This window comes from Rhinoderma darwinii, chromosome 5 (assembly GCF_050947455.1).
Source record: "Rhinoderma darwinii isolate aRhiDar2 chromosome 5, aRhiDar2.hap1, whole genome shotgun sequence".
Taxonomy (NCBI): domain Eukaryota; kingdom Metazoa; phylum Chordata; class Amphibia; order Anura; family Rhinodermatidae; genus Rhinoderma; species Rhinoderma darwinii.
Window position 1 is genome coordinate 210,572,723 of NC_134691.1, and position 25,285 is coordinate 210,598,007.

Here is a 25,285-nt window from a genome sequence, read left to right on the forward strand (position 1 = left end):
TTTTATGCAAGCCATGCAAATTAAAAGATGAGATAGAGCAATCCATACTGTGGTACAAATCTTGCCATTTTCTGTTGTCATACTGTCTCTATGATGCAGATGTGCAAATGGCTTTGCAGCTCCCCATGACTCTAAATAGCGTGTCATACGGACAGATGCCCTCATTTTTGCTCCATCTAATGTGTGCCTTGGTCTAAAATTATGTTGTGGGCTTCGTCTTTCTACCTGGAAAACAAATGGAAAACATTCACATTATTGATTTAATTATTGTCCTTGCTACAACAGACATATGCCATAAAATACTGTATCTAATGGAAAGAATTTTATAAATAGAAATCCTGTTTATGAATAAACAGTTTTAAGGGGAGAGGATGGCTACACACAAAAGAATAGCAAAAAAATAAAAACTGTATAGTACAGTAAGTATTTAACTTACTGTACTATACAGTACAGTAAGCGGGGATTCCGCTTCAGGAAAAGTCTCTGACGTAAAATGTATATATTTTCTAAATAATAGTAATAGTCTAGAAATATTATTGTAAAAAAACTTTCGGCTGGCCCAACTCAGGAGCAAGGTAGCCAATGTGCATAGAAATGTAACGTCGATAAAAATTTTGATTACTACAGATGTAGCCGTCTTTATCTTGACTTTTATCGCATTAAATACACAGTGGCAAGATCCCTTATCTTGACTTTTTCAATGACTTTTGAATGGCTTTTCTTGTGTGATATCAGGCTGCAGTAAGATCAGAGTCAAGCAAAATATGGCTACATCCGTAGGTCACTAAAATATTCATATTTGGCTCCTGTAATGGTCTTACTGGCTCCCCAGAGCAGGAGTCCCAGTAGTCAGGAGCACAGCTGGAGTCCCAGGAAGAGCCTACTAGCGCTCTGCCCGGAGGGCACTGCGGCAGCATCAGCGGAGGGCACTGCGGCAGCATCAGCGGAGGGCACTGCGGCAGCATCTACTGAGGGCACTGCGGCAGCATCTACTGAGGGCACTGCGGCAGTGAGGGTGAGGGTGTAAATCATTCTACCCACCCCATATAAAGACATGTTAGTTTACAAGATTCCATTGTTACAATTTTAATTTTACAAATTACCAAATATAATATCCTACTATTATGCAATTTTTTAACACTTTGGTCAGTATTTTGCATCAGTTTTTGTATTGAGCCAAAACCAGGAGTCGGTCTAAAACACATACAGTAAGGCTCCATGCACACGACCGTAAAAAACCTCAGTTTTTGCGGTCCGCAATTGCGGTCCGCAAAAACGGACCCATTCACTTTCATTGAACGCAGACACCTTTCCGTAGCGCTACGGAAGGGTGTCCGTGGCGTGGAAATGTTCCGAAAATTATGGAACATGTCCGTTCTTTTGCATTTTGCGGGCCGTGCTCCCATACTTTGTCAGTTGGCGGCCGGCCGTGCCTGCAATCGCGGGCCGTGATTGCGGGCATGGTCGTGTGCATGGGGCCTAAGAGGTACAAATATTTCCATTATACTTTTTCTTTATTTATGTTCCATTCTTGGTTTTAGCTTACACATACTGATGTAAAATATTGACCAAAAAATATGCCCATCTGAAAACATGCAGAATCAAGTTTTTTTTTAGCTAAAGCCAGAAGTGGATTTAAAGGGAATAATTCCTTCCTTAGGCTCTATTCACACGACAGGGTCCGAGTGTCGGCCGATAAAAACTGTGTTTTGGTCCGTTTTTCTCGGTTGTTTTGCATCCGTATTGCATCCGTTCCATTTCTGTTCCAGGCCGTGTTTCTGTTTTTAACGGACGATTTTGATCCATTTTGCATCAGTTTTAAAAACGGATGAATTTTCATTTGCCAATTTATTGTCACACGCTTCCATCTGTAGATAATGCCACACAGCCCCCTGTAGATACTGTCACAGCCACCCTGTAGATATTGCCACAGCCCCCTGTAGATAATGCCACACACTGCCCTCTGTAGATACTGCCACACAGCCCCCTGTAGATAATGCCACACACTGCCCCTGTAGATAATGCCACACATTGACCTCTGTAGATAATGCCACACAGCCCCCTGTAGATACTGCTGTGGCCGGTGATTCTGCTCCAGGAGAAGTCCCTGACGTCACTGTCCATATATGGACAGTGACGTCAGGGACTTCTCCTGGAGCGGTCTCCTGCTTCTGTAGCGGAATCACCGGCCACAGCTGTCTCAGGGATGGCAGTGACCGGGGATTCCGCTTCAGGAGAAGTCTCTGACGTCAATGTCCATATATTTTACTGGGCCGCCAAAAAATCGGCCGTGTGAATAGCCCCATTTGGGGTCTATAGTTCCTAATGCGGCCATGTGACGGTCGTTCAAAAAACGTCCGATAATCCATGTTGTGTGAATAGGGCCTATGGCTCGATTCACACACACCGTTTTGCTGCGTTTTTGTGGCATTTTTGTGAGTGTTTTGTGGTGCTTTTTTTTTTATACGGCCAAATGTTACATTAAACCTTTCATGACCAAGGGTCATTGATGCCCCTGTGTCCAGGTCAAATTTTCCATTTCTGATATGCACTTCTTTAAATGATATTATCTTTGCAACCGCTTTGAATATCACAACTATTTTTAATTTGTTTTTCATAAGACATGAGACTTTCATTTTCTGGCCGGGGACTCCGCTCTGGCCGTAGATTCCACTCCTAGTGGCGCTATCTATAGAGTGGGGGACTGGCGCTATCTACAGGGGTTGGCGCTATATAAAGAGGGAGAGCGCTATCTAAAGGGTGAGGGCGCTATCTGAATGGGGGTGTGGTACTATCTACAGGGGGATGTGTGTGTGTGGCGTTATCGACAGGGGGCGGGGTTCAGCATCTCAAAGCCCCTAACGTCACTGTCCATATATGGACAGTGACCTCAAGGGCTTTTCTAAGTCAGGTGTCCCTGGCCAGAGCACTTGCGATGCTCTGGCCCCGGGAATCAATTGGGGACGGAGCCGGCAGAATAAAATAGGGAAGCACTGCTTCATTGTGTGCAGCATTGTACATTTAAGCCCCCAAACATTGATCAAACACACAGTTGTTTGATGTAACTAAGGGGGAGAGGTGCCGACACTTGTGGAGAGAAGTGGCCGACAGGAAAGTGCAGTGCTTCTCACACTGAAGCAGCACTGCACACATTAAACCCTGTTCCAAGCTTCCAACGTTTATAAGGGACATCGGCAGTTGGAACGTATATAGCCGTATGGTTCGTGAAGAGGTTAAAGTCTATAGTAAATTATAAAATGCACTACACACAACTGCATTTCGGTTTGTGTCATTCTTTAGGCAATTTTGTGGTCAGTAGCGTTTTTTTTCCATATGCAGCATGCTCTGGGTATGGCGTTGTTCCCATATGTTTCTCTATAGGATCTCAAAAACGCCAGAAAAAAAGCATGTACAAAATAACACCTAATAAAAACGCCACAAAAAAACGCCATGAAATTTGCTTGTTACATTTTAATAAAGAAGCGTTTTTAGAAGTGTTTTGTTGATGCACTATTTTTTTCTGGCGTTTTTAAAGTCTATACGAAAGCCTATGGGAAAAACGCCACAAACCAAAAAGCAGTTGTGCGGAATGCATTTGATATTTTGCTATAGACTTAAATGCCATTAATTTTGCCATAAAAAATGCAGCAAAACACTATGTAGGAATCCAGCCAAAAGACGCTGGCGTTATAAAAATGAATCATGCAGGTTTTTTTTTAAGGCATTTTTAGTGGAATTTTTCAGTTGGTGTCAATTTGTAAGTTTTATAGAGAAGCCTGTGGGAAAAACGCCATATCCTGAACATACTGTGTTTGGAAAAAAAACTCCACTGACCACCAAATTGCCTCAAAAACACCACCAACCAAAACGCAGTTGTGTGTAGCACATTTGATATTTTTATTTCATTTATTTCTTTCAATTATGTTTTTTATTATCAAGGGTAAAAAAAAAGGGCCACGCATTTGATATTTTACTATAGACTTTAATGTATCATTAAAGCCGTTAAAAATGCCATAAAAGTACAGCAAATCTAAGCAAATTGCTGCGTGAATCCAGTCTTAGGCCAGATTCCCACGTTGCCTAAACGCTGCGGAATTTCCGCAATGAAATTCTGTGCGGAAATTCTGCAGCATTTACAGTAACAGCAAAGTGGATGAGATTTAGAAAATGTCATACCCACACTGCGGAAAAAACACACAGCGTAAAAATTAATAAATTGACCTGCGGTGCGGTACTTAAATCTGCAGCATCTAAATTTATGCTTCGTTTTCGTTGCTTTTCTGTTGCGTGTTTTTCTCCATTGAATTCAATGGGGATGCAAAACCCGCAACAGAAAGCAGAGTATTGCGACTTTGCTGCAAAAATCGCAATGCAGAAAAAAAAATCATACTTACCCAGAACTCTACTTACCCAAAAATAATACGTACCCAGAACTCTCTCCTTCTTCCTACAGTCCGGCCTCCTGGAATCACTTTTACCCCATGTGACTGCTGCAGCCAATCACAGGCTGCAGAGTCACATGGCCTGCAATGTCATCTTAAGAGGCCAGACTACATGCAGAAAAGAGAGAGGGCTCTTTACCCCAGAGCTGCATTCCGCAGCGGTAATTCCGTTCGAAAAAACCCCGCCACAATGTGGTCGGAAGGTGCTGCGGGTTCCAGGTTGGATATGCTGCACAGTTTTCGACCCGTGGGAACCTGGCCTTATACTACTAACGTCTTTGGAATCTACTCCTGACTCAAAAAACGCCATGTGTGATTCAAGATTGAATGGCAGGATCGCGCGTGCACACGCACACACACACACAGTTTTAATGCAGTTTTTTTATGTGGTTTTTCGCTCAGTTTTTTGAGCCAAAGCTAGCAATGGATTAAAACAAAAGCAAAGGTATAAAGAAAATACTTATTTTTTAGGAAATAACTTTTGAAATAAAAAAAAGTTGTCCTGAAAATATTAATTTTTTAGCATGCAAGAAAACTAACCTTTGGGTTTATAACAAGGAAAGTAGTTATATTATGTTCATTTAAATATGGTTCTCTTAAATAGCCATCACCATCCTCCACTTTGTATGCTCCATTCAAATGTTCCAGTGTAACTGATGTGATATGAACTCGGCTGTTGGAATAACCATAAACATTGTTAGAAATAAGAAAATCTACAAGGTACGCTACATTACTATTATTATTATTATTATTATTATTAAATGTTATTTAAAAAAAATAAAAAATACAATTATATATATATATAATGTGAGTGAGGGTATACTCACACGGCTTATTTTGGGCCGTTTTTCGAACAATCGAAAGCTTAGTGCCTCCAAACATATGCCCATTGATTTAAATTGGACAAAACTGCGTTCTGCTCTGATGGGGCGTTTTTTTACGCGGCCATTTTGAAAACCGCTCCGTATTTTCAGATGTTTTTTATTTTGTGTGTGCACATACCCGAAGATTTAAAAGAAACAAATATCTTTCCTGTCATTTTTTTAGAACAAAAGCAGAAAAATAGCGGCATAAATGGCATGTGTGAATAAAGCCTACTTTAAACAATAAAAAAAACCAAAAAAAAACCTTCTCTAAAACAGAAGTTAATTAGGCAGATAAATTCCATAATGAATCCAAAAATGTAGAGTAATATTTATTTAGACTTCATTAACAGTAGCTAATTTGATGTATCTAGCAGTTCTGTATTTTAAGGCGGTTTTCCCACGTAGCGTAAACCCTGCAGAATTTCCGCAGCGGAATTCTGTGCGGAATTTCAGTAGCATTTATAGTAGCAGTAAAATAGATGAGATTTGCCCACTCTGCAGAAAACGTTATTTATTGACCTGCGGTGCGGAATTTAAGTCCACAGAATATCAATTTATCCTGCATTTTCGTTGCTATTCTGTTGCAGGTTTTCCGAATTGAATTCAATGGGGATGGAAAACCTGCAGCGGAAAGCCAAGTGTTGCGACTTTTGCGGCAGAATCGCAGCCCAGAAAAAAAATTAATTCATGTTTACCCAGAACTCCCTGCTTTTTCCTCCAGTCCGGCCTCCTGAGATGACGTTTCATCCCGTGTGATCGCTGCATCCAATCACAAGCTGCAGCGGTCACATGGGCTTTAGCATGATCTAGGGAGGCCGGACCGAACAGCCACAGAGGGTCACGTCACCATGGCAATGACCTAGGTACGTATGGGCGTTTTTTAATTTTATTTCTATGCTGCTTACCGCAGCAGAAATTCCGGCTGAAAAACCGCACCACAATGTCCTTCCTCCTCATTGTCCCTATGACTGTCCTATCTAGCTGCTTCCTGAAGCTTCTCCCCCTCACGGACGGGTTTATCCTCTCTCCTTGTCAGAAGCCCAGGCCATGTCTGAGTATGTCAAGGAGAACCTAGAGAGGGGGTTCATCAGGAAGTCTACATCACCAGCCGGGGCTGGATTCTTCTTTGTGGCAAAGAAGGATGGAACACTTCGACCATGCATTGACTACCATGGGTTGAACTAAATCACAGTCGAAATCAAGTACCCCTTGCCGCTTATCTCAGAGCTCTTTGACCGGATTCGTGGAGCCAAGGTCTTCACTAAGCTGGATCTACACGGGGCCTATAACCTGATCCGTATCCGCAAGGGCGACGAATGGAAAACCACATTTAACACCCGAGACGGTCACTATTTGTATCTCGTAATGCCCTTTGGACTGTGTAATGCTCCAGCAGTGTTCCAAGAACTCATAAATTATATCTTCCGTGATCTTCTGTATGTCTGTGTGGGAGTGTATCTGGACAACATTCTGATTTACTCTCCTGATCTGATGACGCATCGGAAGCATGTACACCAAGTCTTGTTGCGGTTAAGGAGGAACAGCCTATACACAAAACTCGAGAAGTGCTGTTAAGGATCTGCCAGGCACAGCTTCTGTATCCACACCCATAGGTAATCAGTCTGCACCTGCTTCTATGTCTGTGAGACTGACTCCATCTTCCACCACTCAGGATGGCAGGCTTAGGAGTGGGAGAGCCTATCACAGCCTGGCCAGACGGAGCTAGCTCCCGCCCTCTGTCTATTTATACCTGCCTTTCCTGTTCCTCCTTGCTTGTGATTCTTCTCTCTTGGTTTCCTGGCCCTGCTGCAGCTTCTGAATTATTTGACCCTGCTTCGTATTGACCCTGGCTTACTGACTACTCTTCTGCTCTACGTTTGGCACCTCGTATTCTCCTGGTTTGACTCGGCTCGTTTACTACTTTTGTTGCTCACGGTGTAGCCGTGGGCAACTGCCCCGTTTCCCTTTGTTCTGTGTTTCCTTGTCTGTCGTGCACTTATTGAGTGTAGGGACCGTCGCCCAGTTGTACCCCGGCGCCTAGGGCGGGTCGTTGCAAGTAGGCAGGGACTGAGTGGCGGGTAGATTAGGGCTCACTTGTCTGTTTCCCTATCCCTGTCATTACATAATCACAAGCCCATATACCTACTCTACCCTGGTCCCTCACGCTACTATGGACCCCCTTGAGACCCTGGTTCAGCAAATGCAGGGTCTCTCCCTACAGGTCCAGGCCCTGGCTCAGAGGGTCAACCAGCCTGATGCTACCATGGTAGTCCCCCTCACCTCACCTCTTGAACCCCACCTCAAGTTGCCTGACCGGTTCTCAGGGGACCGGAAGACTTTTCTCTCCTTTCGGGAGAGTTTTAGGCTCTATTTTCGTTTAAAGCCCCACTCCTCAGGTTCTGAGAGCCAGCGGGTGGGTATAATTATGTCCCGGCTCCAGGAAGGGCCCCAAGAATGGGCCTTCTCCTTGGCTCCTGACGCCCCTGAACTTTCCTCCGTTGATCTTTTCTTTTCTGCTCTCTGACTCATTTATGACGAGACTGACAGGACTGCCTTTGCCGAGAGTCAGCTGGTGACCTTACGTCAGGGTAAGAGACCTGTTGAGGAGTATTGCTCTGACTTTAGGAAGTGGTGCGTAGCTTCTCAGTGGAATGACCCTGCCTTAAGGTGCCAGTTTAGGTTGGGTCTGTCGAACGCCCTGAAAGACCTGCTAGTTAGCTATCCCTCTTCTGACTCCCTAGACCAGGTTATGGCTTTAGCGGTACGACTTGACCGACATCTCAGGGAACGACAACGTGAACGTTTATGTGTTTTCTCCTCTGACTCCCCCATGATGCCTCCCGAGGTTCCGTTGCTTCGTTCTTCCACGGAACACTCGGAGGTACCTATGCAACTCGGGGCCTCCGTGTCCCCCCAACAACGTAGAGAGTTCCGCAGGAAGAATGGTCTCTGCTTCTATTGTGGGGATGACAAGCATCAAGTGAACACCTGTCCTAGGCGTAAGAATAAGCAGCCGGAAGACTTCCGCGCCTAAGTGATCATCGGGGAGGTCACTTGGGCGCACAGGTATTTCCCGTAAATATGAAACGTAATAAAATCTTGCTTCCCTTTCAAGTCTCTTTTGGTGGTAGGTCTGCTACCGGCAGGGCCTTCGTGGATTCAGGGGCGTCTGCTAATATCATGTCTGTGGAATTTGCTATGTCTCTAGCTATGCCTTTGATTGATTTGCCTAAACCTGTCCCGGTAGTGGGTATCGACTCCACTCCTCTTGCTAATGGTTATTTTACACAGCATACCCCTGTTTTTGAACTCCTTGTTGGCTCCATGCACTTGGAGCAGTGCTCTGTACTGTTGATGCAGGGATTATCGTCCGATTTGGTTTTAGGCCTTCCCTGGTTGCAGTTTCATAATCCCACGTTTGACTGGAATACCGGGGATCTTACCAAATGGGGTAAAGAATGCTTGACGTCATGTTTTTCTGTTAATTCTATTTCTCCCCCTGAGGAGGTGAACACGCTACCTGAGTTTGTTCAGGACTTCGCTGATGTTTTCTCTAAGGAGGCCTCCGAAGTGTTACCTCCTCATAGAGAATACGATTGCGCTATCGATTTGGTACCAGGAGCTAAGCTCCCTAAGGGTAGGATATTTAATCTCTCTTGTCCCGAACGTGAAGCCATGAGAGAGTATATCCAGGAATGCCTGGCCAAGGGTTACATTCGCCCCTCTACTTCTCCGATAGGTGCTGGCTTCTTCTTCGTAGGGAAGAAGGATGGTGGTCTTAGGCCATGCATTGACTACCGTAACTTGAATAAGGTCACTGTAAGGAACCAGTATCCCCTTCCTTTGATTCCTGATCTCTTTAATCAGGTTCAGGGGGCCCAATGGTTCTCTAAGTTTGATCTACGGGGGGCGTATAACCATATCCGCATCAAAGAGGGGGATGAGTGGAAGACTGCGTTTAACACGCCCGAAGGTCATTTCGAATACCTCGTCATGCCCTTTGGGTTGTGTAATGCTCCCGCGGTCTTCCAGAATTTCATTAATGAGATTTTAAGAGATTACCTGGGGGTATTTCTTGTAGTGTACCTTGATGACATACTTGTGTTTTCCAAGGACTGGTCCTCCCACATTGAGCATGTCAGGAAAGTGCTCCAGGTCCTTCGGGAAAACAAACTGTTTGCTAAGACCGAAAAATGTGTGTTTGGGGTGCAGGAGATACCATTTTTTGGTCAAATCCTCACTCCTCATGAATTCTGCATGGACCCCGCCAAGGTCCAGGCTGTGGCGGAATGGGTCCAACCTGCCTCCCTGAAGGCGTTACAGTGTTTCTTGGGGTTCGCTAATTATTACAGGTGATTTATTGCTAACTTCTCGGTCATCGCTAAGCCTCTTACGGACCTCACTCGCAAGGGTGCTGATCTCCTCCGCTGGCCTCCTGAGGCTGTCCAGGCTTTTGAGGTCCTTAAGAAGTGCTTTATCTCGGCCCCGGTGTTGTTTCAGCCCAACTAAATGGAGCCATTTATCGTGGAGATTGACGCGTCCGAGGTGGGAGTGGGGGCTGTCTTGTCCCAGGGTACCAGGTCCCTCACCCATCTCAGTCCCTGTGCCTACTTCTCCAGGAAGTATTCGCCCACTGAGAGTAAATATGATATTGGCAACCGCAAACTCTTAGCCATTAAATGGGCATTTGAAGAGTGGCGCCACTTCCTGGAGGGGGCTAGGCACCAGCTAACGGTCCTTACCGACCACAAGAATCTGGGTTTCCTAGAATCGGCCCGGAGGCTAAACCCGAGACAAGCTCGATGGGCGTTATTTTTTACCAGATTAAATTTTTTGGTTACCTATAGGGCTGGGTCTAAAAATATTAAGGCTGATGCACTGTCGAGTAGCTTCATGGCCAGCCCTCCTTCGGAGGAAGATCCTGCTTGTATTTTGCCTCCAGGTATAATCATTTCCTCTATTGAGTCTGATTTAGTCTCTGAAATTGCTACTGATCAAGGTTCAGCTCCCGGGAACCTTCCTGAGAACAAGCTGTTTGTTCCCCTGCAATTCCGGCTAAGGGTACTTAGGGAAAATCATGACTCCGCACTATCTGGTCATCCAGGCATCCTGGTTACCAAGCACCTCATTGCCAGAAACTATTGGTGGCCTGGGTTGCCTAAAGACATTAAGGCCTACGTAGCCGCTTGTGAGGTCTGTGCTAGGTCCAAGACTCCCAGGTCCCGACCAGCGGGCTTACTACGTTCTTTGCCCATTCCCCAGAGACCTTGGACCCATATCTCCATGGATTTTATCACCGATTTGCCTTCATCTCAAGGCAAGTCGGTGGTGTGGGTTGTAGTAGACCGCTTCAGTAAGATGTGCCACTTTGTGCCCATCAAAAAACTACCCAATGCTAAGACGTTAGCTACCTTGTTTGTCAAACACATCCTGCGTCTCCATGGGCTCCCTGTCAATATTGTTTCTGACAGAGGGGTACAATTTATTTCTTTGTTTTGGAGAACCTTCTGTAAAAAGTTGGAGATTGATCTGTCCTTCTCTTCTGCCTTCCATCCTGAAACTAATGGCCAAACCGAGAGGACTAATCAGTCTCTAGAACAATATTTAAGGTGTTTTATCTCTGACTGTCAATATGATTGGGTCTCTCTCATTCATTCCCCTCGCCGAATTTTCCCTTAATAACCGGGTCAATAACTCGTCAGGGGTCGCCCCCTTTTTCTGTAATTTTGGGTTTAATCCACGGTTCTCCTCCATTTCACCTGGTAGTTCCAACAATCCCGAGGTAGAGGTCGTTCATTGGGAACTGTGCGACAGTCTGGGCCCAGGTTCAGAAGAACCTAGAGGCGTCCCAGAGCATACAAAAAACTCCGGAAGATAGAAGACGTTCTGCTAACCCCTTGTTTATGGTCGGGGATCTGGTGTGGCTATCGTCAAAGAACTTGCGCCTTTAAGTCCCGTCCAAGAAGTTTGCTCCCCGGTTTATAGGGCCGTACAAGGTCATTGAAGTCCTCAATCCTGTCTCCTTCCGACTGGAGTTGCCCCCATCTTTTCGAGTACACGACGTGTTTCATGCCTCCCTCCTTAAACGCTGCTCCCCGTCCTTGGCTCCCTCGAGGAAACCTCCTGTCCCCGTTCTCACCCCTGAGGGGGTAGAATTCGAGGTGGCCAAGATTGTGGACAGCAAGATGGTCCAAGGCTCCCTCCAGTACCTGGTCCATTGGAGAGGATTCGGGCCTGAGGAGAGGACTTGGGTACCCGCCCGGGATGTTCACGCTGGGGTATTGGTCAAGAGGTTCCACCTTCGTTTCCCCAATAAACCAGGTCCATCTAGAAAGGGTCTGGTGGCCCCTCATAAAAGGGGGGGTACTGTTAAGGATCTGCCAGGCACAGCTTCTGTATCCACGCCCATAGGTAATCAGTCTGCACCTGCTTCTATGTCTGTGAGACTGACTCCATCTTCCACCACTCAGGATGGCAGGCTTAGGAGTGGGAGAGCCTATCACAGCCTGGCCAGACGGAGCTAGCTCCCGCCCTCTGTCTATTTATAACTGCCTTTCCTGTTCCTCCTTGCTTGTGATTCTTCTCTGTTGGTTTCCTGGCCCTGCTGCAGCTTCTGAACTATTTGACCCTGCTTCGTATTGACCCTGGCTTACTGACTACTCTTCTGCTCTACGTTTGGTACCTCGTACACTCCTGGTTTGACTCGGCTTGTTCACTACTCACCTGCTCTACGTTTGGCACCTCGTACTCTCCTGGTTTGACTCAGCTCGTTTACTACTCTTGTTGCTCAAGGTGTTGCCGTGGGCAACTGCCCCGTTTCCCTTTGTTCTGTGTTTCCTTGTCTGTTGTCTGCCGTGCACTTATTGTGTGTAGGGACCGTCGCCCAGTTGTACCCCGTCGCCTAGGGCGGGTCGTTGCAAGTAGGCAGGGACTGAGTGGCGGGTAGATTAGGGCTCACTTGTCTGTTTCCCTATCCCTGTCATTACAAGTGCATATTTGAAAAAAAGTCCTTGCCCTTCCTGGGCTATATTATTTCTGTTCCTGGTCTTCAAATGGATCTGAAAAAAAGGGAAGTCCGTCTTGGAGTGGCCATGCCCTCAAGGTCTCCAAACAGTACAGAGATTTCTTGGATTCGTAAATTTTTATCGACAGTTCATCCAAAATTTCTCGTCCCTTACTGCACCCATCTCAGCTCTTACCAAGAAGGGAGTGAACGCTGAGGACTGGACCCCTGAGGCAGAGTCTGCATTCTCCAACCTCAAGAGCACCTTCACTTCTGCCTCTGTTCTTCATCATCCTGATGTGACTCAACAGTTTTTTTTGGAGGTTGATGCCTCTTCCATCGGTGGAGCACTCTTTTTTCAGAGGAATTCCAAGGAGAGAGCAGTATTGTATGGATTCTTCTCCAAACGCTTCTCTCCTGCTGAGAGCAACTACTCCATTGGGGACAGAGAATTATTTGTGTCAAGTTGGCTTTGGAGGAGTGGAGACACCTGCTGGAGGGGGCTGCTCATCCCATCATCATTTTCACAGATCACAAAAATCTCACATATTTGCAGTCTGCACAGCGACTAAATCCTCATCAAGCAAGATTTCAATTTCTTCTTCACTTCCGTCCGGACAAAAACATTAAGGCTGATACCCTATCCCGGTCTTTCGAGACTGACGATTTTAAAGAAAGTCCTCTACACATAATTGACCCTTCCAGGCTTATTGCTGTAAACCCTCTACAAATCAAGGACATCCCTCCTGGAAAAATCTTTGTTTGTCCAGCTAACCGGAAAGAATTCTCCGCTGGGGACATATTTCCAAACTGGCTGGGCACTCTGGTGTCCGCAAGACTCGGGACTTTATTATTTGTCACTACTGGTGGCCCACGCTGCCTAGAGATGTTTTGGACTATGTTTCCTGTTGTACAAACTCTGGCAGTACCTGATGCCCCTTGGCAGCACATCGCTATGAACTTTATTACCGACCTTCCTCAATCTGCTGGATGTGATATGGTCTGTGTAGTAGTGGACTGTTTCTCCAAAATGGCACATTTCGTTCGTTTAACTGGTCTTCCCTCAGATTCTCGTCTGGCAAATCTGTTCATCCAGCACATTTTTTTTGTCTACACGGACTACCGCTCCATGTCGTGTCTGACCGGGGTGTACTGTTCACGTCCAAATTCTGGAGAGCCCTCTGTAATCTGCTAGATGTGAAGCTGGATTTTGCTTCTGCCTGTCACCCACAGTCTAATGGTCAAGTGGAGAGGACCAATCAAATATTAGAAATTATCTTCGTAAATTTGTCCAACATGAACATTGGGTGCAGCTTCTGCCTTGGGCGAAATTCTCAATTAATAACCATTTTAGTGAGTCTACCACTTCTTCATTCTTCATCGTGTACAGTCAGCATCCACAAGTTCCTCTTCCTCTGCCAGCTATGACTCAAGTACCAGCAGTCAATTCTTCCTTTGGGACATTCCTTCACATCCGGCAGAAAATCAAGTCCATGATTCTTCAGGCAGTTTATCGCATGAATAGGTATGCTGATAGAAAAAGAAAAGTTCCTCCTCAGTTTTCCCCCAGAGTCAAGGTTTCGGCAGTCTTCTAAAAACATTTGCCTCAAGATCCCTTCACACAAATTTGCTTCCAAATTCCTCGGCCCCCTTCGAGGTCTTGCAACAAATAAACCCTGTTGTCACGGCTGTGGGGTATGTGGACCCACTAGGCCGCTCCACCGTAGTGGAGTAGCAGCTGGCCACAATACAGTCAATGAAAGTCTTTAGAACTAGAGTACCAGTATAGAAGTTCTGACAGACACTTTGGTGTAGCAGACACTTTGGCGTAGCAGACACCTTGGCATAGATGACACTTAGTGTGGTAGATGACACTTGCGTGACAGATGACACTTGGTGCGGCACATGACACTTGGCACAGAGGATTAACTCGACTCCAACACTAGACTTCACTCAGGAACAAACAAAATTACTGGATACGGGAACACAGGATACAACTAAGGGACCATTTGTAATAACGAACATGGATAGACTCAACAACACTAAGGCAAGGACGGAGAGAGCAGTGTCCTTTTTATAGTCCAGGGTGATCTGGGGATTGGGTAGGGAACAATTTACTGCTGCACGTGCTGGCCCTTTTAGGCCGGGGACACGCGCGCGCACGCACCCTTGAAACAATAGCAGAACAGTGCAGCCCCGTGTACTGACATCTCCTGGGAGGGAGACGCCAGCAAGCTTTCAGTGTCCTGTGGTCATGGCTGCCAATGAGTACAGCGTGCCGGCAGTCAGTGACTGCGGGCACAACACCTGTATCCTATAAGCTTTGGCTGCCTCCTACTCTCAGGATTCCCAATTAATTTCATGTGTCCCTCCTAAAGCCTATGGTCCTTATCCGCTACAGTAAATCTCCTGGTTCTGCAGTTGCCCCCAATGGTTCTTCTAAAGTTTTTGAGGTAAAGGGGATCCTGGACTACAAGAGAGTAGGAGGAAATACTTTCTATCTGGTGGCCTGTCCCTGGCCTAAAAGGGCCAGCCCACGCACTTGTAAAATGTTCCCTACCCAATCCCAACACACCCTGAATTATAAAAGGGCACTGCCCTCTTCCTCCTTGCCTGAGTGTTGTTGTGTCTGCCCATGTTCGTTATTGCAAATGGTCCCTTAGTTGTATCCCAGATTCTGTGTTCATGTATCCTGTATCCCGTATCCAGTAATTGTGTTTGTTCCAGTGCGAAGTCTAGTGTCGGAGTCGAGAGTGTCATCTGTGCCAAGTGTTATCTGTGCCAAGTGTCACCACGCCAAACATCTGCTACACCAAACGTCTGCTATGCCAAGTGTCTGCCATGCCAAGTGTCTGCCTAATCTCCTATTCAGGTACTCTTGTCCTAAAGACTATTATTGACTGTTGTTTGGCCAGCTGCTGGTCCGCTGCGGCGGAGCGGCCTAGGGGGTCCACATACCCCACAGGCGTGACAGTACTGTTGTATGAATAAAAAAGAGAACATTGCTATCATCATTGTTATGATTACACACGGATGAAATATGCATTTTTTCATGTATTTGTTGTTAGAGTCTGCAAAATAAGATTTATCCATTCGTAATAATCATTGGTTCAGAGGGAGGAGCGATCTGAGTGTGTGACGTAGGCATGCTCTCCTGCTTCCGTCTGTACTCCTAGCCCCGCTGCATTGAGGCTGACCCGGGAGATGTATGCCTTGAGGTAGGGGATGAAAGAGAAGGTCCGCTGCTGAAACTAAGCTCTGCTGGGGGGATGGCCACAAGATAACAAGCAGACTGAGAAGGAGGACGATTCACTGAGCAGGAGTTAATAGACACAGCCCTGACACCTGGCTCCCATAATGAATTGGCACAAGCTGTCCCTACCTCCTAAGTTGAGCACGGGGAGTCGTGCTGTGCAGGCATCTGTGGGTAATACAGAGCCTCATGAGGAAGCACTAGAAGACATTACATATCCAGCAATTTAACAGGCAAGGGTGAGGAGTGCTGCTCTCAAGGCAGATTAAACACTGAAATTGTGGGTGTGAGATACAGTGACTTTGTTTCTACAATACTTCAGTGTTTTTTTTTTATAATTTGCAATAATAATAATAATTAAAGGCTTTATGGACTAAGCAAAGTGAAAATATCAGCGACATAAAGAGTAGCCAACTCTCAATATACCATATTTGGCAGGACAGTGAAAAGTAACGATCCATATATCTGCATATTGAATTGACACTAAATAGAGATGCCGCCTAAAAAGGATAAAAAATGATGAAAAAAACCCAAGTATCTCTGTGGTTAAACAGAGGTGATCAGAAGGCATTAACCGCCAAGGGGACAGGTTGAAATACAGAGTGGAAGAGAATAGGATGGAGCGCTGTTTAAACCCACCTGTTAACTCCCCAACAAATAAATTGACAAATTAAGCCAAAGGGAATAAACCAGCAGAGTCTTTGAATTCAGAGCAAGATCTAGGATGAGGTGGAAAGAATAGGCGCAGAAGAGGAATCACTCATAGAAGAGGATCCAGTGGGCAATAGACCAGGAAAGGACCAACATTAACGGACATTTTGTTAGCAATAAATGGTCTCTCAATGCAAATAGCGGAAGTAAAGCTAGATTAATCAGAAATGACATGACGTAATGAAAGATAGACTTTCTCAAACTGAAGGTAAAGTTAAAGAAATGGATGACTAGCTACAGAGATGTAGCGGAATTAAAAGAGCAAAATTTAAAGGATAAATAAACGTTCAGAAAACTTCTGACATGTCATAGTGAAACATAATACAGCAAAAAACTTAGAAAATATAATAGAAATAAGTAACTTACCCCTTCCCTCTTTGGCCACTTTTGACCTTCCTGACAGAGCCTCATTTTTCAAATTTGACATGTTTCACTCTATGTGGTAATAACGTCGGAATGCTTTTACCTATCCAAGCGATTCTGAGACAGTTTTCTCGTGACACATTGGACCTTATGTTACTGGCAAAATGTGCTCGATATGTTCAGTATTTAATTGTGAAAAACACCAAAATTTAGTAAAAAATTGCAAAAATTTGCATTTTTCTCAATTTAAATGTATCTGCTTGTAAGACAGGCAGTTATAACACACAAAATTGTTGCTAATTAACATCCCCCATATGTCTACTTTAGATTGGCATAGTTTTTTGAACATCCTTTTATTTTTCTAGGACGTTACAAGGCTTTGAACTTTAGCAGCAATTTCTCACATTTTCAAGAAAATTTCAAAAGGCTATTTTTACAGGGACTAGTTCAGTTGTGAAGTGACTTTGAGGGCCTTATATATTAGAAACCCCAAAAAAGTCCAACTATTTTAAAAACTTTACCCCTCAAAGTATTCAAAACAGCATTTAGAAAATTTCTTAACCCTTTAAACTTTTCACAGGAATTAAAGCAAAGTAGAGGTGAAATTTACAAATGTCATATTTTTTTGCAGAAATTAATATTTAATCCAATTTTCTTTATAACACAGAAAGTTTTACCAGAGAAATGCAGCTCAATATTTATTGCCCAAGTTCTGCAATTTTAGGAAATATCCCACATGTGGCCGTAGCGTGCTACTGGACTGAATCACCGACCTCAGAAGCAAAGGAGCACCTAGTGGATTTTCGGGCCTTATTTTTATTCGAATATATTTTAGGCACCATGTCAGGTTTGAAGGGTTCTTGCGGTGCCAAAACAGTGGAAATCCCCCAAAAGTGACCCCATTTGGGAAACTGCACACCTCAAGGAAATTATCTAGGGGTATAGTAAGCATTTTGACGGCACAGGTTTTTTACAAAAATTATAAGAAGTAGGCCGTGAAAATTAAAATCTACATTTTTTCAAAGAAAACGTAGGTTTAGCTAATTTTTTTCTCATTTCCACAAGGACTAAAGGAGAAAAAGCACCACAAAATTTGTAAAGCATTTTCTCCCGAATAAAACAGTACCCCACATGTGGTAATACGGCAGGTTTGGACACAAGGCAGGGCTTAGAAGGGATGGAGAACCATTTGGCTTTTGGAGTTCACATTTAGCAGGAATGGTTTGCGGAGGCCATGTCACATTTACAAAGCCCCTGAGGGGACAAAACAGTGGAAACCCCCCACAAGTGACACCATTTTGGAAACTACACCCATTGAGGAAATTATCTAGTGGTATACTGAGCGTTTTGACCCCACAGGTGTTTTGCAGAAATTATTGGAAGTAGGCCCTGAAAATAAAAATCTACATTTTTTCAAAGAAAATGTAGGTTTAGCTAATTTTTTCTCATTTCCACAAAGAATGAAGGAGAAAAAGCACTGCAAAATTTATAAAGCAATTTCTCCTGAGTAAAACAGTACCCCACATGTGGTAATAACCGGCTGTTTGGACACACGGCAGGGCTTAGAATGGAAAGAGTGCTATTTGGCTTTTGGAGATCACATTTTGCAGGAATGTTTTGTGGAGGCAATGTCGCATTTGCAAAGCCCCTGAGGGGACAAAACAATGAAAACGCCCAAAAAGTGACTCCATTTAGGAAACTACACCCCTTGAGGAATTCATCTAGGGGTGTAGTAAGCATTTTGACCCCATAGATGTTTCATAGAATTTATTAGTATTGGGCAGTGAAAATAAAAACAATCTTTTTTTCTTCAATAAGACGTAGCTTTAGCGCAAACATTTTTCAATTTCTCAACAAATAAAGGAAAAAAATAAACCAACATTTGTAAAGCAATTTCTCCCGAGTACGGCAATACCCCATATGTGGTCATAACTGCTGTTTGGGCACACGGCAGGGCTCAGAAGGGAAGGAGCGCCATTTGGAGTGCAGATTTTGCTGGATTGGTTTCTGGGCGCCTGTGGAAGCAAAACAGTGGAAACCCCCTAGAAGTGACCCCATTTTGGAAACCACACCCCTCAATGCATTTACCTAGGGGTGTAGTGAGCATGTTAACCCTGCAGGTGTTTTGTAGAAATTAGTGTGCACTCGATGTTGCAGAGTGAAAATGGGATTTTTTTCCATAGATATGGCAATATGTGGTGCCCAGCTTAACAAGACAGCTCTCTAATTATTTTGCAGTGTTTCCCGGTTTTAGAAACACCCTACATGTGGCCCTAATCTTTTGCCTGGACATTCGACCAGGCTCAGGAGTGAAAGCGTACCATGCGAAATTGAAGCCTAATTTGGCGATTTACAAAGTATTGGTTCACAATTGCAGAGACTCAGATGTGAAATAATAAAAAGAAACCCCTGAGAAGTGACCCCATTTGGAAACTGCACCCCTCAAGGCATTTATTAAGGGGTGTAGTGAGCATTTTCACCCCACAGGTCTTTTCCATAAATGAATGCGCTGCGGATGGTGCAAATTAAAAATTTATATTTTTCCCTAGATATGCCATTTTAGTGGCAAATATGTCATGCCCAGCTTATGCCACTGGCCACTGGAGAAACACACCCCAAAAATTGTTAAAAGGGTTCTCCTGGGTATGACGATGCCATATATGTGGAAGGAAACTGCTGTTTGGGCACACTGTAGGGCTCAGATGGGAGAGAGCGCCATTTGGCTTTTGGAGAGCGGATTTTGCTTGGTAGTAGATTTGTTTGAGTATTGCTGGTGTTTCTGTTTATAATGTGGGGGTACATGTAAGCTGGGCAGAGTACATCAGGGGCATAGTCAGGTGGTATAATAAAGGGGTAAAAAAACAATAAAATAATCCATAGATGTGTGTTACGCTGTGACGCAATCCTTTCTGCACAGGCCGGTGTCGCACTGATATATTGCGTCCTTTCTTATGCCCCTTTTGGTCCACACTCCGCACCTTTGCAGTTTGGGGAATTTTGCTGGGAAGTGTTGTCCTGGTATAATACGGGCACTGTCGCTTCCAGCGGATATGTTTGGGCCCTCCTCTTCCTGGTTCCCTAATTTTAGGTCCTTGATAAATCGCCTCTTGAAACAGAAGAAATGTTCCCCTCGGGCAAAACTGCATATTTTTTTATTTCCTGACTTGCTGGAGCCATAACTTATTATATTTTTTCATAGACGTAGTGGTATGAGGGCTGTTTTTTTGCGGGATACCATTATTGGTACCATTTGCGGGATACCATTATTGGTACCATTTTGGGGTACATGTGACTTTTTGATCACCTTTTATCCTATTTTTTGGGAGGCCAGGTAAACAAAAAAAACGCAATTCTGGCACAGCTTTTTTATTTTTTTTTATACAGCGTTCACCATGCGTTATTAATTACATGTTAACTTTATTCTGCGGGTCAGTACGATTCCGGCGATACCTAATTTATATAACTTTTTTATGTTTTACAACTTTTTGCACAATAAAATTACTTTTGTAAAAAGAATGTATTTTTTCTGTCGCCAAGTTGTGAGAACCATAACTTTTTAATTTTTTTGTCGCCGGAGCTATATGAGGGCTTGTGACCAAAAAGCAGAAACTCTGGTATCGTTTTTTACGTTTTTTTTATTTACGCTGTTCACCGCGTGCAATAAATAATATAATATTTTGATACCTCAGGTCGTTACGGTCGCGGCAATACCAAATACGTATGGTTTATTATTTTTTTTCAATAATAAAGGACTTGATAAGGGAAAAAGGGCGATTGTGTTTTATTTTATTACTTGAAACTTTTATTGTTTTCCAACTTTTATTTTTTTCACTTTTTTTTACACTTTTTTTCAAGTCCCACTAGGGGACTTGAAGTTCCAACTGTCTGATGTTTTTTTCGAATACATTGCACTACCTACGTAGTGCAATGTATTAGATCTGTCAGTTATTCACTGACAGCAAGCAGATTAGGCTTCGCCTCCCGGCGGAGCCTAATCGGCTTCCGTAATGGCAGAGCAGGAGGCCATTGTGTCTCCTGTTGCCATAGCAGCAGTCGCCAGTCCTGATTGCCTGTCAGGGCTGGCGATCTGATAGCAACCGCTACGATGCAGCAATCGCTTTCGATTGCTGCATCGAAGGGGTTAATGGCAGGGATCGGAGCTAGCTCCGGTTCCTGCCGTTACAGGTGGATGTCAGCTGTAACATACAGCTGACTTCCACCGCTGATGACGCTGGATCAGCTCTTGACCCGGCTCCATCTTGCCGGCGGCTACGGAAGCCGTTCAGGCTCCTCCGCCGGGCGGATCTTGACCGGTTTCCGTGCTAGGCAGACCGGGAGGCCAGTATTAGGCCTCCGGTTGCCATTGCAGCCACCGGAACCCCGGCAATTTCATTGCTGGGGTTCCGATGAGCTGCAAACACCTTAAGTGTAGCACTCGCGTTTGAGCGCTGCACTTAAGGGGTTAATGGCGGGGATCGAAGCTAATTTCGGTCCCCGCCATTACAGCCGAATGTCAGCTGTAAGATACAGCTGAGATCCGGCGATGAAAGCACTGGCTCAGCTTCTGAGCCGGTGCCAAACATTTGGCGTATGGATACGGCAATTTGCGGGAAGTCATAGCTTTCCATGGCGTACCCATACGGCAAATGTCGGGAAGGGGTTAAAAAGAGAACGTTTTAATTCGCGACACATTCCCTTTAACCGGTTAAATAATCGTAATTGTTTAGTTATAGTCATGGGAGACTTTAATGTTATGCATTTAGGGAAGGATAGGCTTAAAGAAGCACAAGATACGGGGGGGCACTATTTGCTAAGATAATGGAAGAAATGGGTCTCATAGACATATGGAGGAATAGAAACCCTGATAGAACACAATACTCCTGTTACAACAGCTCACATAAAGTGATGTCCAGGATAGATCTGATATTTCGGAACAAAGTGGCCCTTAATAGGGTAAATAAGATTAGTTACCAAATGAGGGGACTCTCCAATCACTTACCAGTGCTTCTGATAGTAGATATAGAAGAGTGGAAACGAAGACCTCAATTTAAAATTAATCCCATTGGTTTTGCCTTTTAAAAACACATGAGCAAATTCCTGATTCTATCTCTACTTTTTTTTAAAAAATACGTTTGATTACAACAGAAGTAAGTTGCGTGTGGGAGGCTTTCAAAGCCTACACTAGAGGTACTCTTTTCTCGGAAACAAACTCCCTTAAAAAATCTTTTAGGAGAGAGGAAGAACAGGCAAAAACAAAGTGGAAGAGAGTGAACAGGAATATAAGGGTCCCGAATGCTCAAAATAGAGAGGAATGGGAAATAGCACAAAAGAGATATGGTAGTATCAGAAAGAGAAAAGCCCAGAGACAAACTGGGTTTTTAAGTGTTAAATATTTACATGAAGCATGTATACCAGGGAAAACATTAATGCAAATAATACAAAATCAAAAAGTTAATAAACATATTGGAGTCATTAGAACTGATGGGTGAGCACTGGTGAGTGATCCAGATAGGGTCGTGGGTATAATTGATGATTTTTATAAAGATGTATATACCTCTAGGGTAGATGTAGGGGACCAGGAAATAAAACAGTACCTTGAAGTTATTATGCTACTCAGATTGATACAGCAAGATAGGGATAGGTTGGATGCACCAATTGAAGTTAAGGAATTAGAGGAAGCATTGAGGGGTATCCCCTGTGAAAAGGCTCCCGGATCAGATGGGATTCCCTTCGAATTTTATAAGCAATATAGGGATGTAGTAGTGCCCCAGGTCCTGGAGGTTATTAATAATGCATTTCAGAAAAAATTGTTATATTAATACCTAACCCAAATAAGGAGCTCCAGGAGTTGGATTCATACTGCCCAATATCCTTAATAAATACAGACATCAAGCTACTTGCCTGGGTGTTGGCGAATAGATTAGCTGGGGTTGTGTCTAAGGTGGTTTATAAAGATTAAACAGGGTTTGTCCTAGGAAAATCACAAGACTATACAGCAATATACAAATGGCTATATCAGAAGAAGTGGGAAGACTTTCCTCTCTTTAGATGCGATCAAAAGCATTTGATAGTATAGAATGGAGGTTTTTCTTTATGGTATTAGAGAAAATGGGCTTTGGGGAAAATTTTGGAAAATTGATTCGCCTTTTGTAAGCCCCCGGGCAAGAATCTCGGTGAATGGGCGATATACAGAATTTTATATACAGAAAAGTGGCATAAATGAAAATTTAATTCTATGCCAGCTCTGTGGGGCATAGCAAGGTAGATGCCCATGTTGGCCCTTCTGCTTTGCCCCCTGATCAAACTACCCTATCAACCCCTATCAGACAATTAATTAAATAAGTAATTAAAAAAATTATGCTTACCTCACCGCTTATCTTCTCCCCTTAGCATGATGTGGCTCATACAACAAACTGACGCCAGGTATCATCAGGACACTTATGCGCTGCAGCACTGATGAAGTTAAGTGCTGCTTCACATAAACGCCCTGGCCTAAGGTTTAAGGACAAATGCAGCAATAAATAACCACAACTTACTTGTGCAAAAGGTACCACCCGGTTGAGCGAACCACCATTGATACATACTATCTTGTCTACATACTTTGTTTGTTCGGAGGTCCGACATTCACATAAAAAAGTGCAAAGTAGAACTACAGGTCCGAGAGGACTGCGCACGGAAAGTGCACATGTGCAAGATTATAAAGAGAACTTCCATCAATATCGCTGTAGGCGTGTAGAACTCGAGACAGTTAGGCCTCATGCACACTTCAGTGAAATTCTTCAGTGTGCTATCTGTTTTTTTTTTAATGGATAGCACACTGACCCATTCATTTCTATGGGGCCATGCACACATCTGTTTTTTTGCAGATCCGTGTGTCCATTTTGCAAATTACAGAACAGGTCCTATTCCTGTCCAATTATGTTGATTAGTGTCAGCCATTCTATTCATTGGTCCGTTAAAAATACGGACCGCACACGGAATGCCATCCGTCTGCTACTCCGTTACCATAGTATGCCTATGCTATTTATGTAGTGCGGCCGTCTATTCAGTTAGTATTAGAGCAGCCGCATGAGGTAAATAGCATAGGGCGCTGTGGCGCATTTAGATCATTGCGTAGTGCACCATATGTTCATTTGGCACTTGTACATCTGTTCACACATTTTGGCCAAAAGTATGTAGACACTTGACCATCACACCTATTTGAGCTTGTTGGACATCCAATTACAATTCCCTGGATATTAATATCGAGTTGGACCCCGTTTTGCAGCTATACCACAAGTGTCTTTATGGGAATTTGTGCCTTTTCAGCTAAAAGAGCATTTGTGGGGACAGGCAGGGATGTTGGTCGAGATTTGGCTCACAATCAGCCTTCTAATTTATCCCAGAGGTATTTCATAAGGTTGAGGCCAGAGCTCTGCGCAGGCCACTGAAGTTCCTCCAGACCAAACTCATCAAACTATGTTTATGGACCTCACTTTGTGTACAGGGGCACAGTTATGCTGGAACAGGAAAGAGCATTCCCCAAAATGTAGCCACAAAGTTATAAGCTTACAATTCTCTAAAAGTGGCGGTGTGCTTTACACCACTTGGGTGACCTTAGTCTAGTGTACAGCTTCTAGACCATGAAAACCCATTTCAGAAAGCTTCCGATGCACAGTTCTTGTGCTGTTGTCACTTCCAGAGTAAGTATGGAACTCCAGAGTGATGCAACAGAGGATAAGCAATTTTTATGGCCCACGCACGTCAACACTCGGCAGCCCCATGGTAAACCATGTGAGTTTGCATTGTCTATTGCTTAATAATGGCTGAGCTGTTGAACAGTGGACCAGGGAAGTTCATCAACGGACTTGTGTAATGCCTTTTTGCAATAGGTGAGGCTGAAGCTCATAAGCTCAATAACTAGGAGGTGTGTCCACATACTTTTGGACATGAAGGATGACTGAGGTGGTGCTGGGGATACGTTTCTACATGGGGAGGGTTGGCCCATTTTTTGCCCTAGGCACAGGAGGTCCAGTGCATAGGGTGGTGCTCAGCATGATTCTGTCCCTAGAAAAGGCTGCATGGTATTTATAAATTTGGTGCATGTTCGTGATAACAGAACTATATCGGCCACAATAAAAAATAAAAAAATTGATGGTCAAATGTTTTATAAATATGGCATAAAGTGCTATTTTATATATGCAAAAGTTTTTATAGATATGCCCCAATATTTTCACGTAGAATATGGAATTGTAAAAATTACATATCTTACCCAGGAACTCCGCCTGCCTCCATGTGATTTGCTAAGGTAACATCATGCGACCATACATCATATTGCCATTTTTGCAAGCCTATAACACCACACAGAACATTTCCAGAATGAACTCCAACTCGCATATTAATGTCAACTCCAGTTGCATCTCTTACTTTCCTAAAGAAAAAAAAATTAAATACATTTTAATAAGGTCACAATGGAATTATAAAAAAAAATACATTACAAAAATTGTGTAATATAAATGTCTGCCTGTGCACTGATGAGTGCTGTATCACTTGGGCACTGCATGCCACTCCCTGGACAATGTACATTATGCACTATTTAACCCCTTCCCGACATTTGCCGTATGGGTACGCCATGGAAAGCATTGACTTCCCGCATTTTGCCGTACCC

General features: G+C 44.0%; 1 protein-coding gene across 1 annotated transcript in view; it reads right to left on the reverse strand.

The window, feature by feature from the left end:
* The window catches only part of ADCY2 (adenylate cyclase 2), an 831,331-nt gene that overhangs the window by 343,544 nt on the left and 462,502 nt on the right, over window positions 1–25,285 (reverse strand). The window contains exons 8-10 of the mRNA XM_075826916.1: window positions 24,890–25,048; window positions 4,983–5,115; window positions 49–225 (exon numbers count right to left, since the gene is read on the reverse strand). Coding sequence (XP_075683031.1) covers window positions 49–225; window positions 4,983–5,115; window positions 24,890–25,048 — 469 coding nt within the window. The remainder of the gene's footprint in view (window positions 1–48; window positions 226–4,982; window positions 5,116–24,889; window positions 25,049–25,285) is intronic.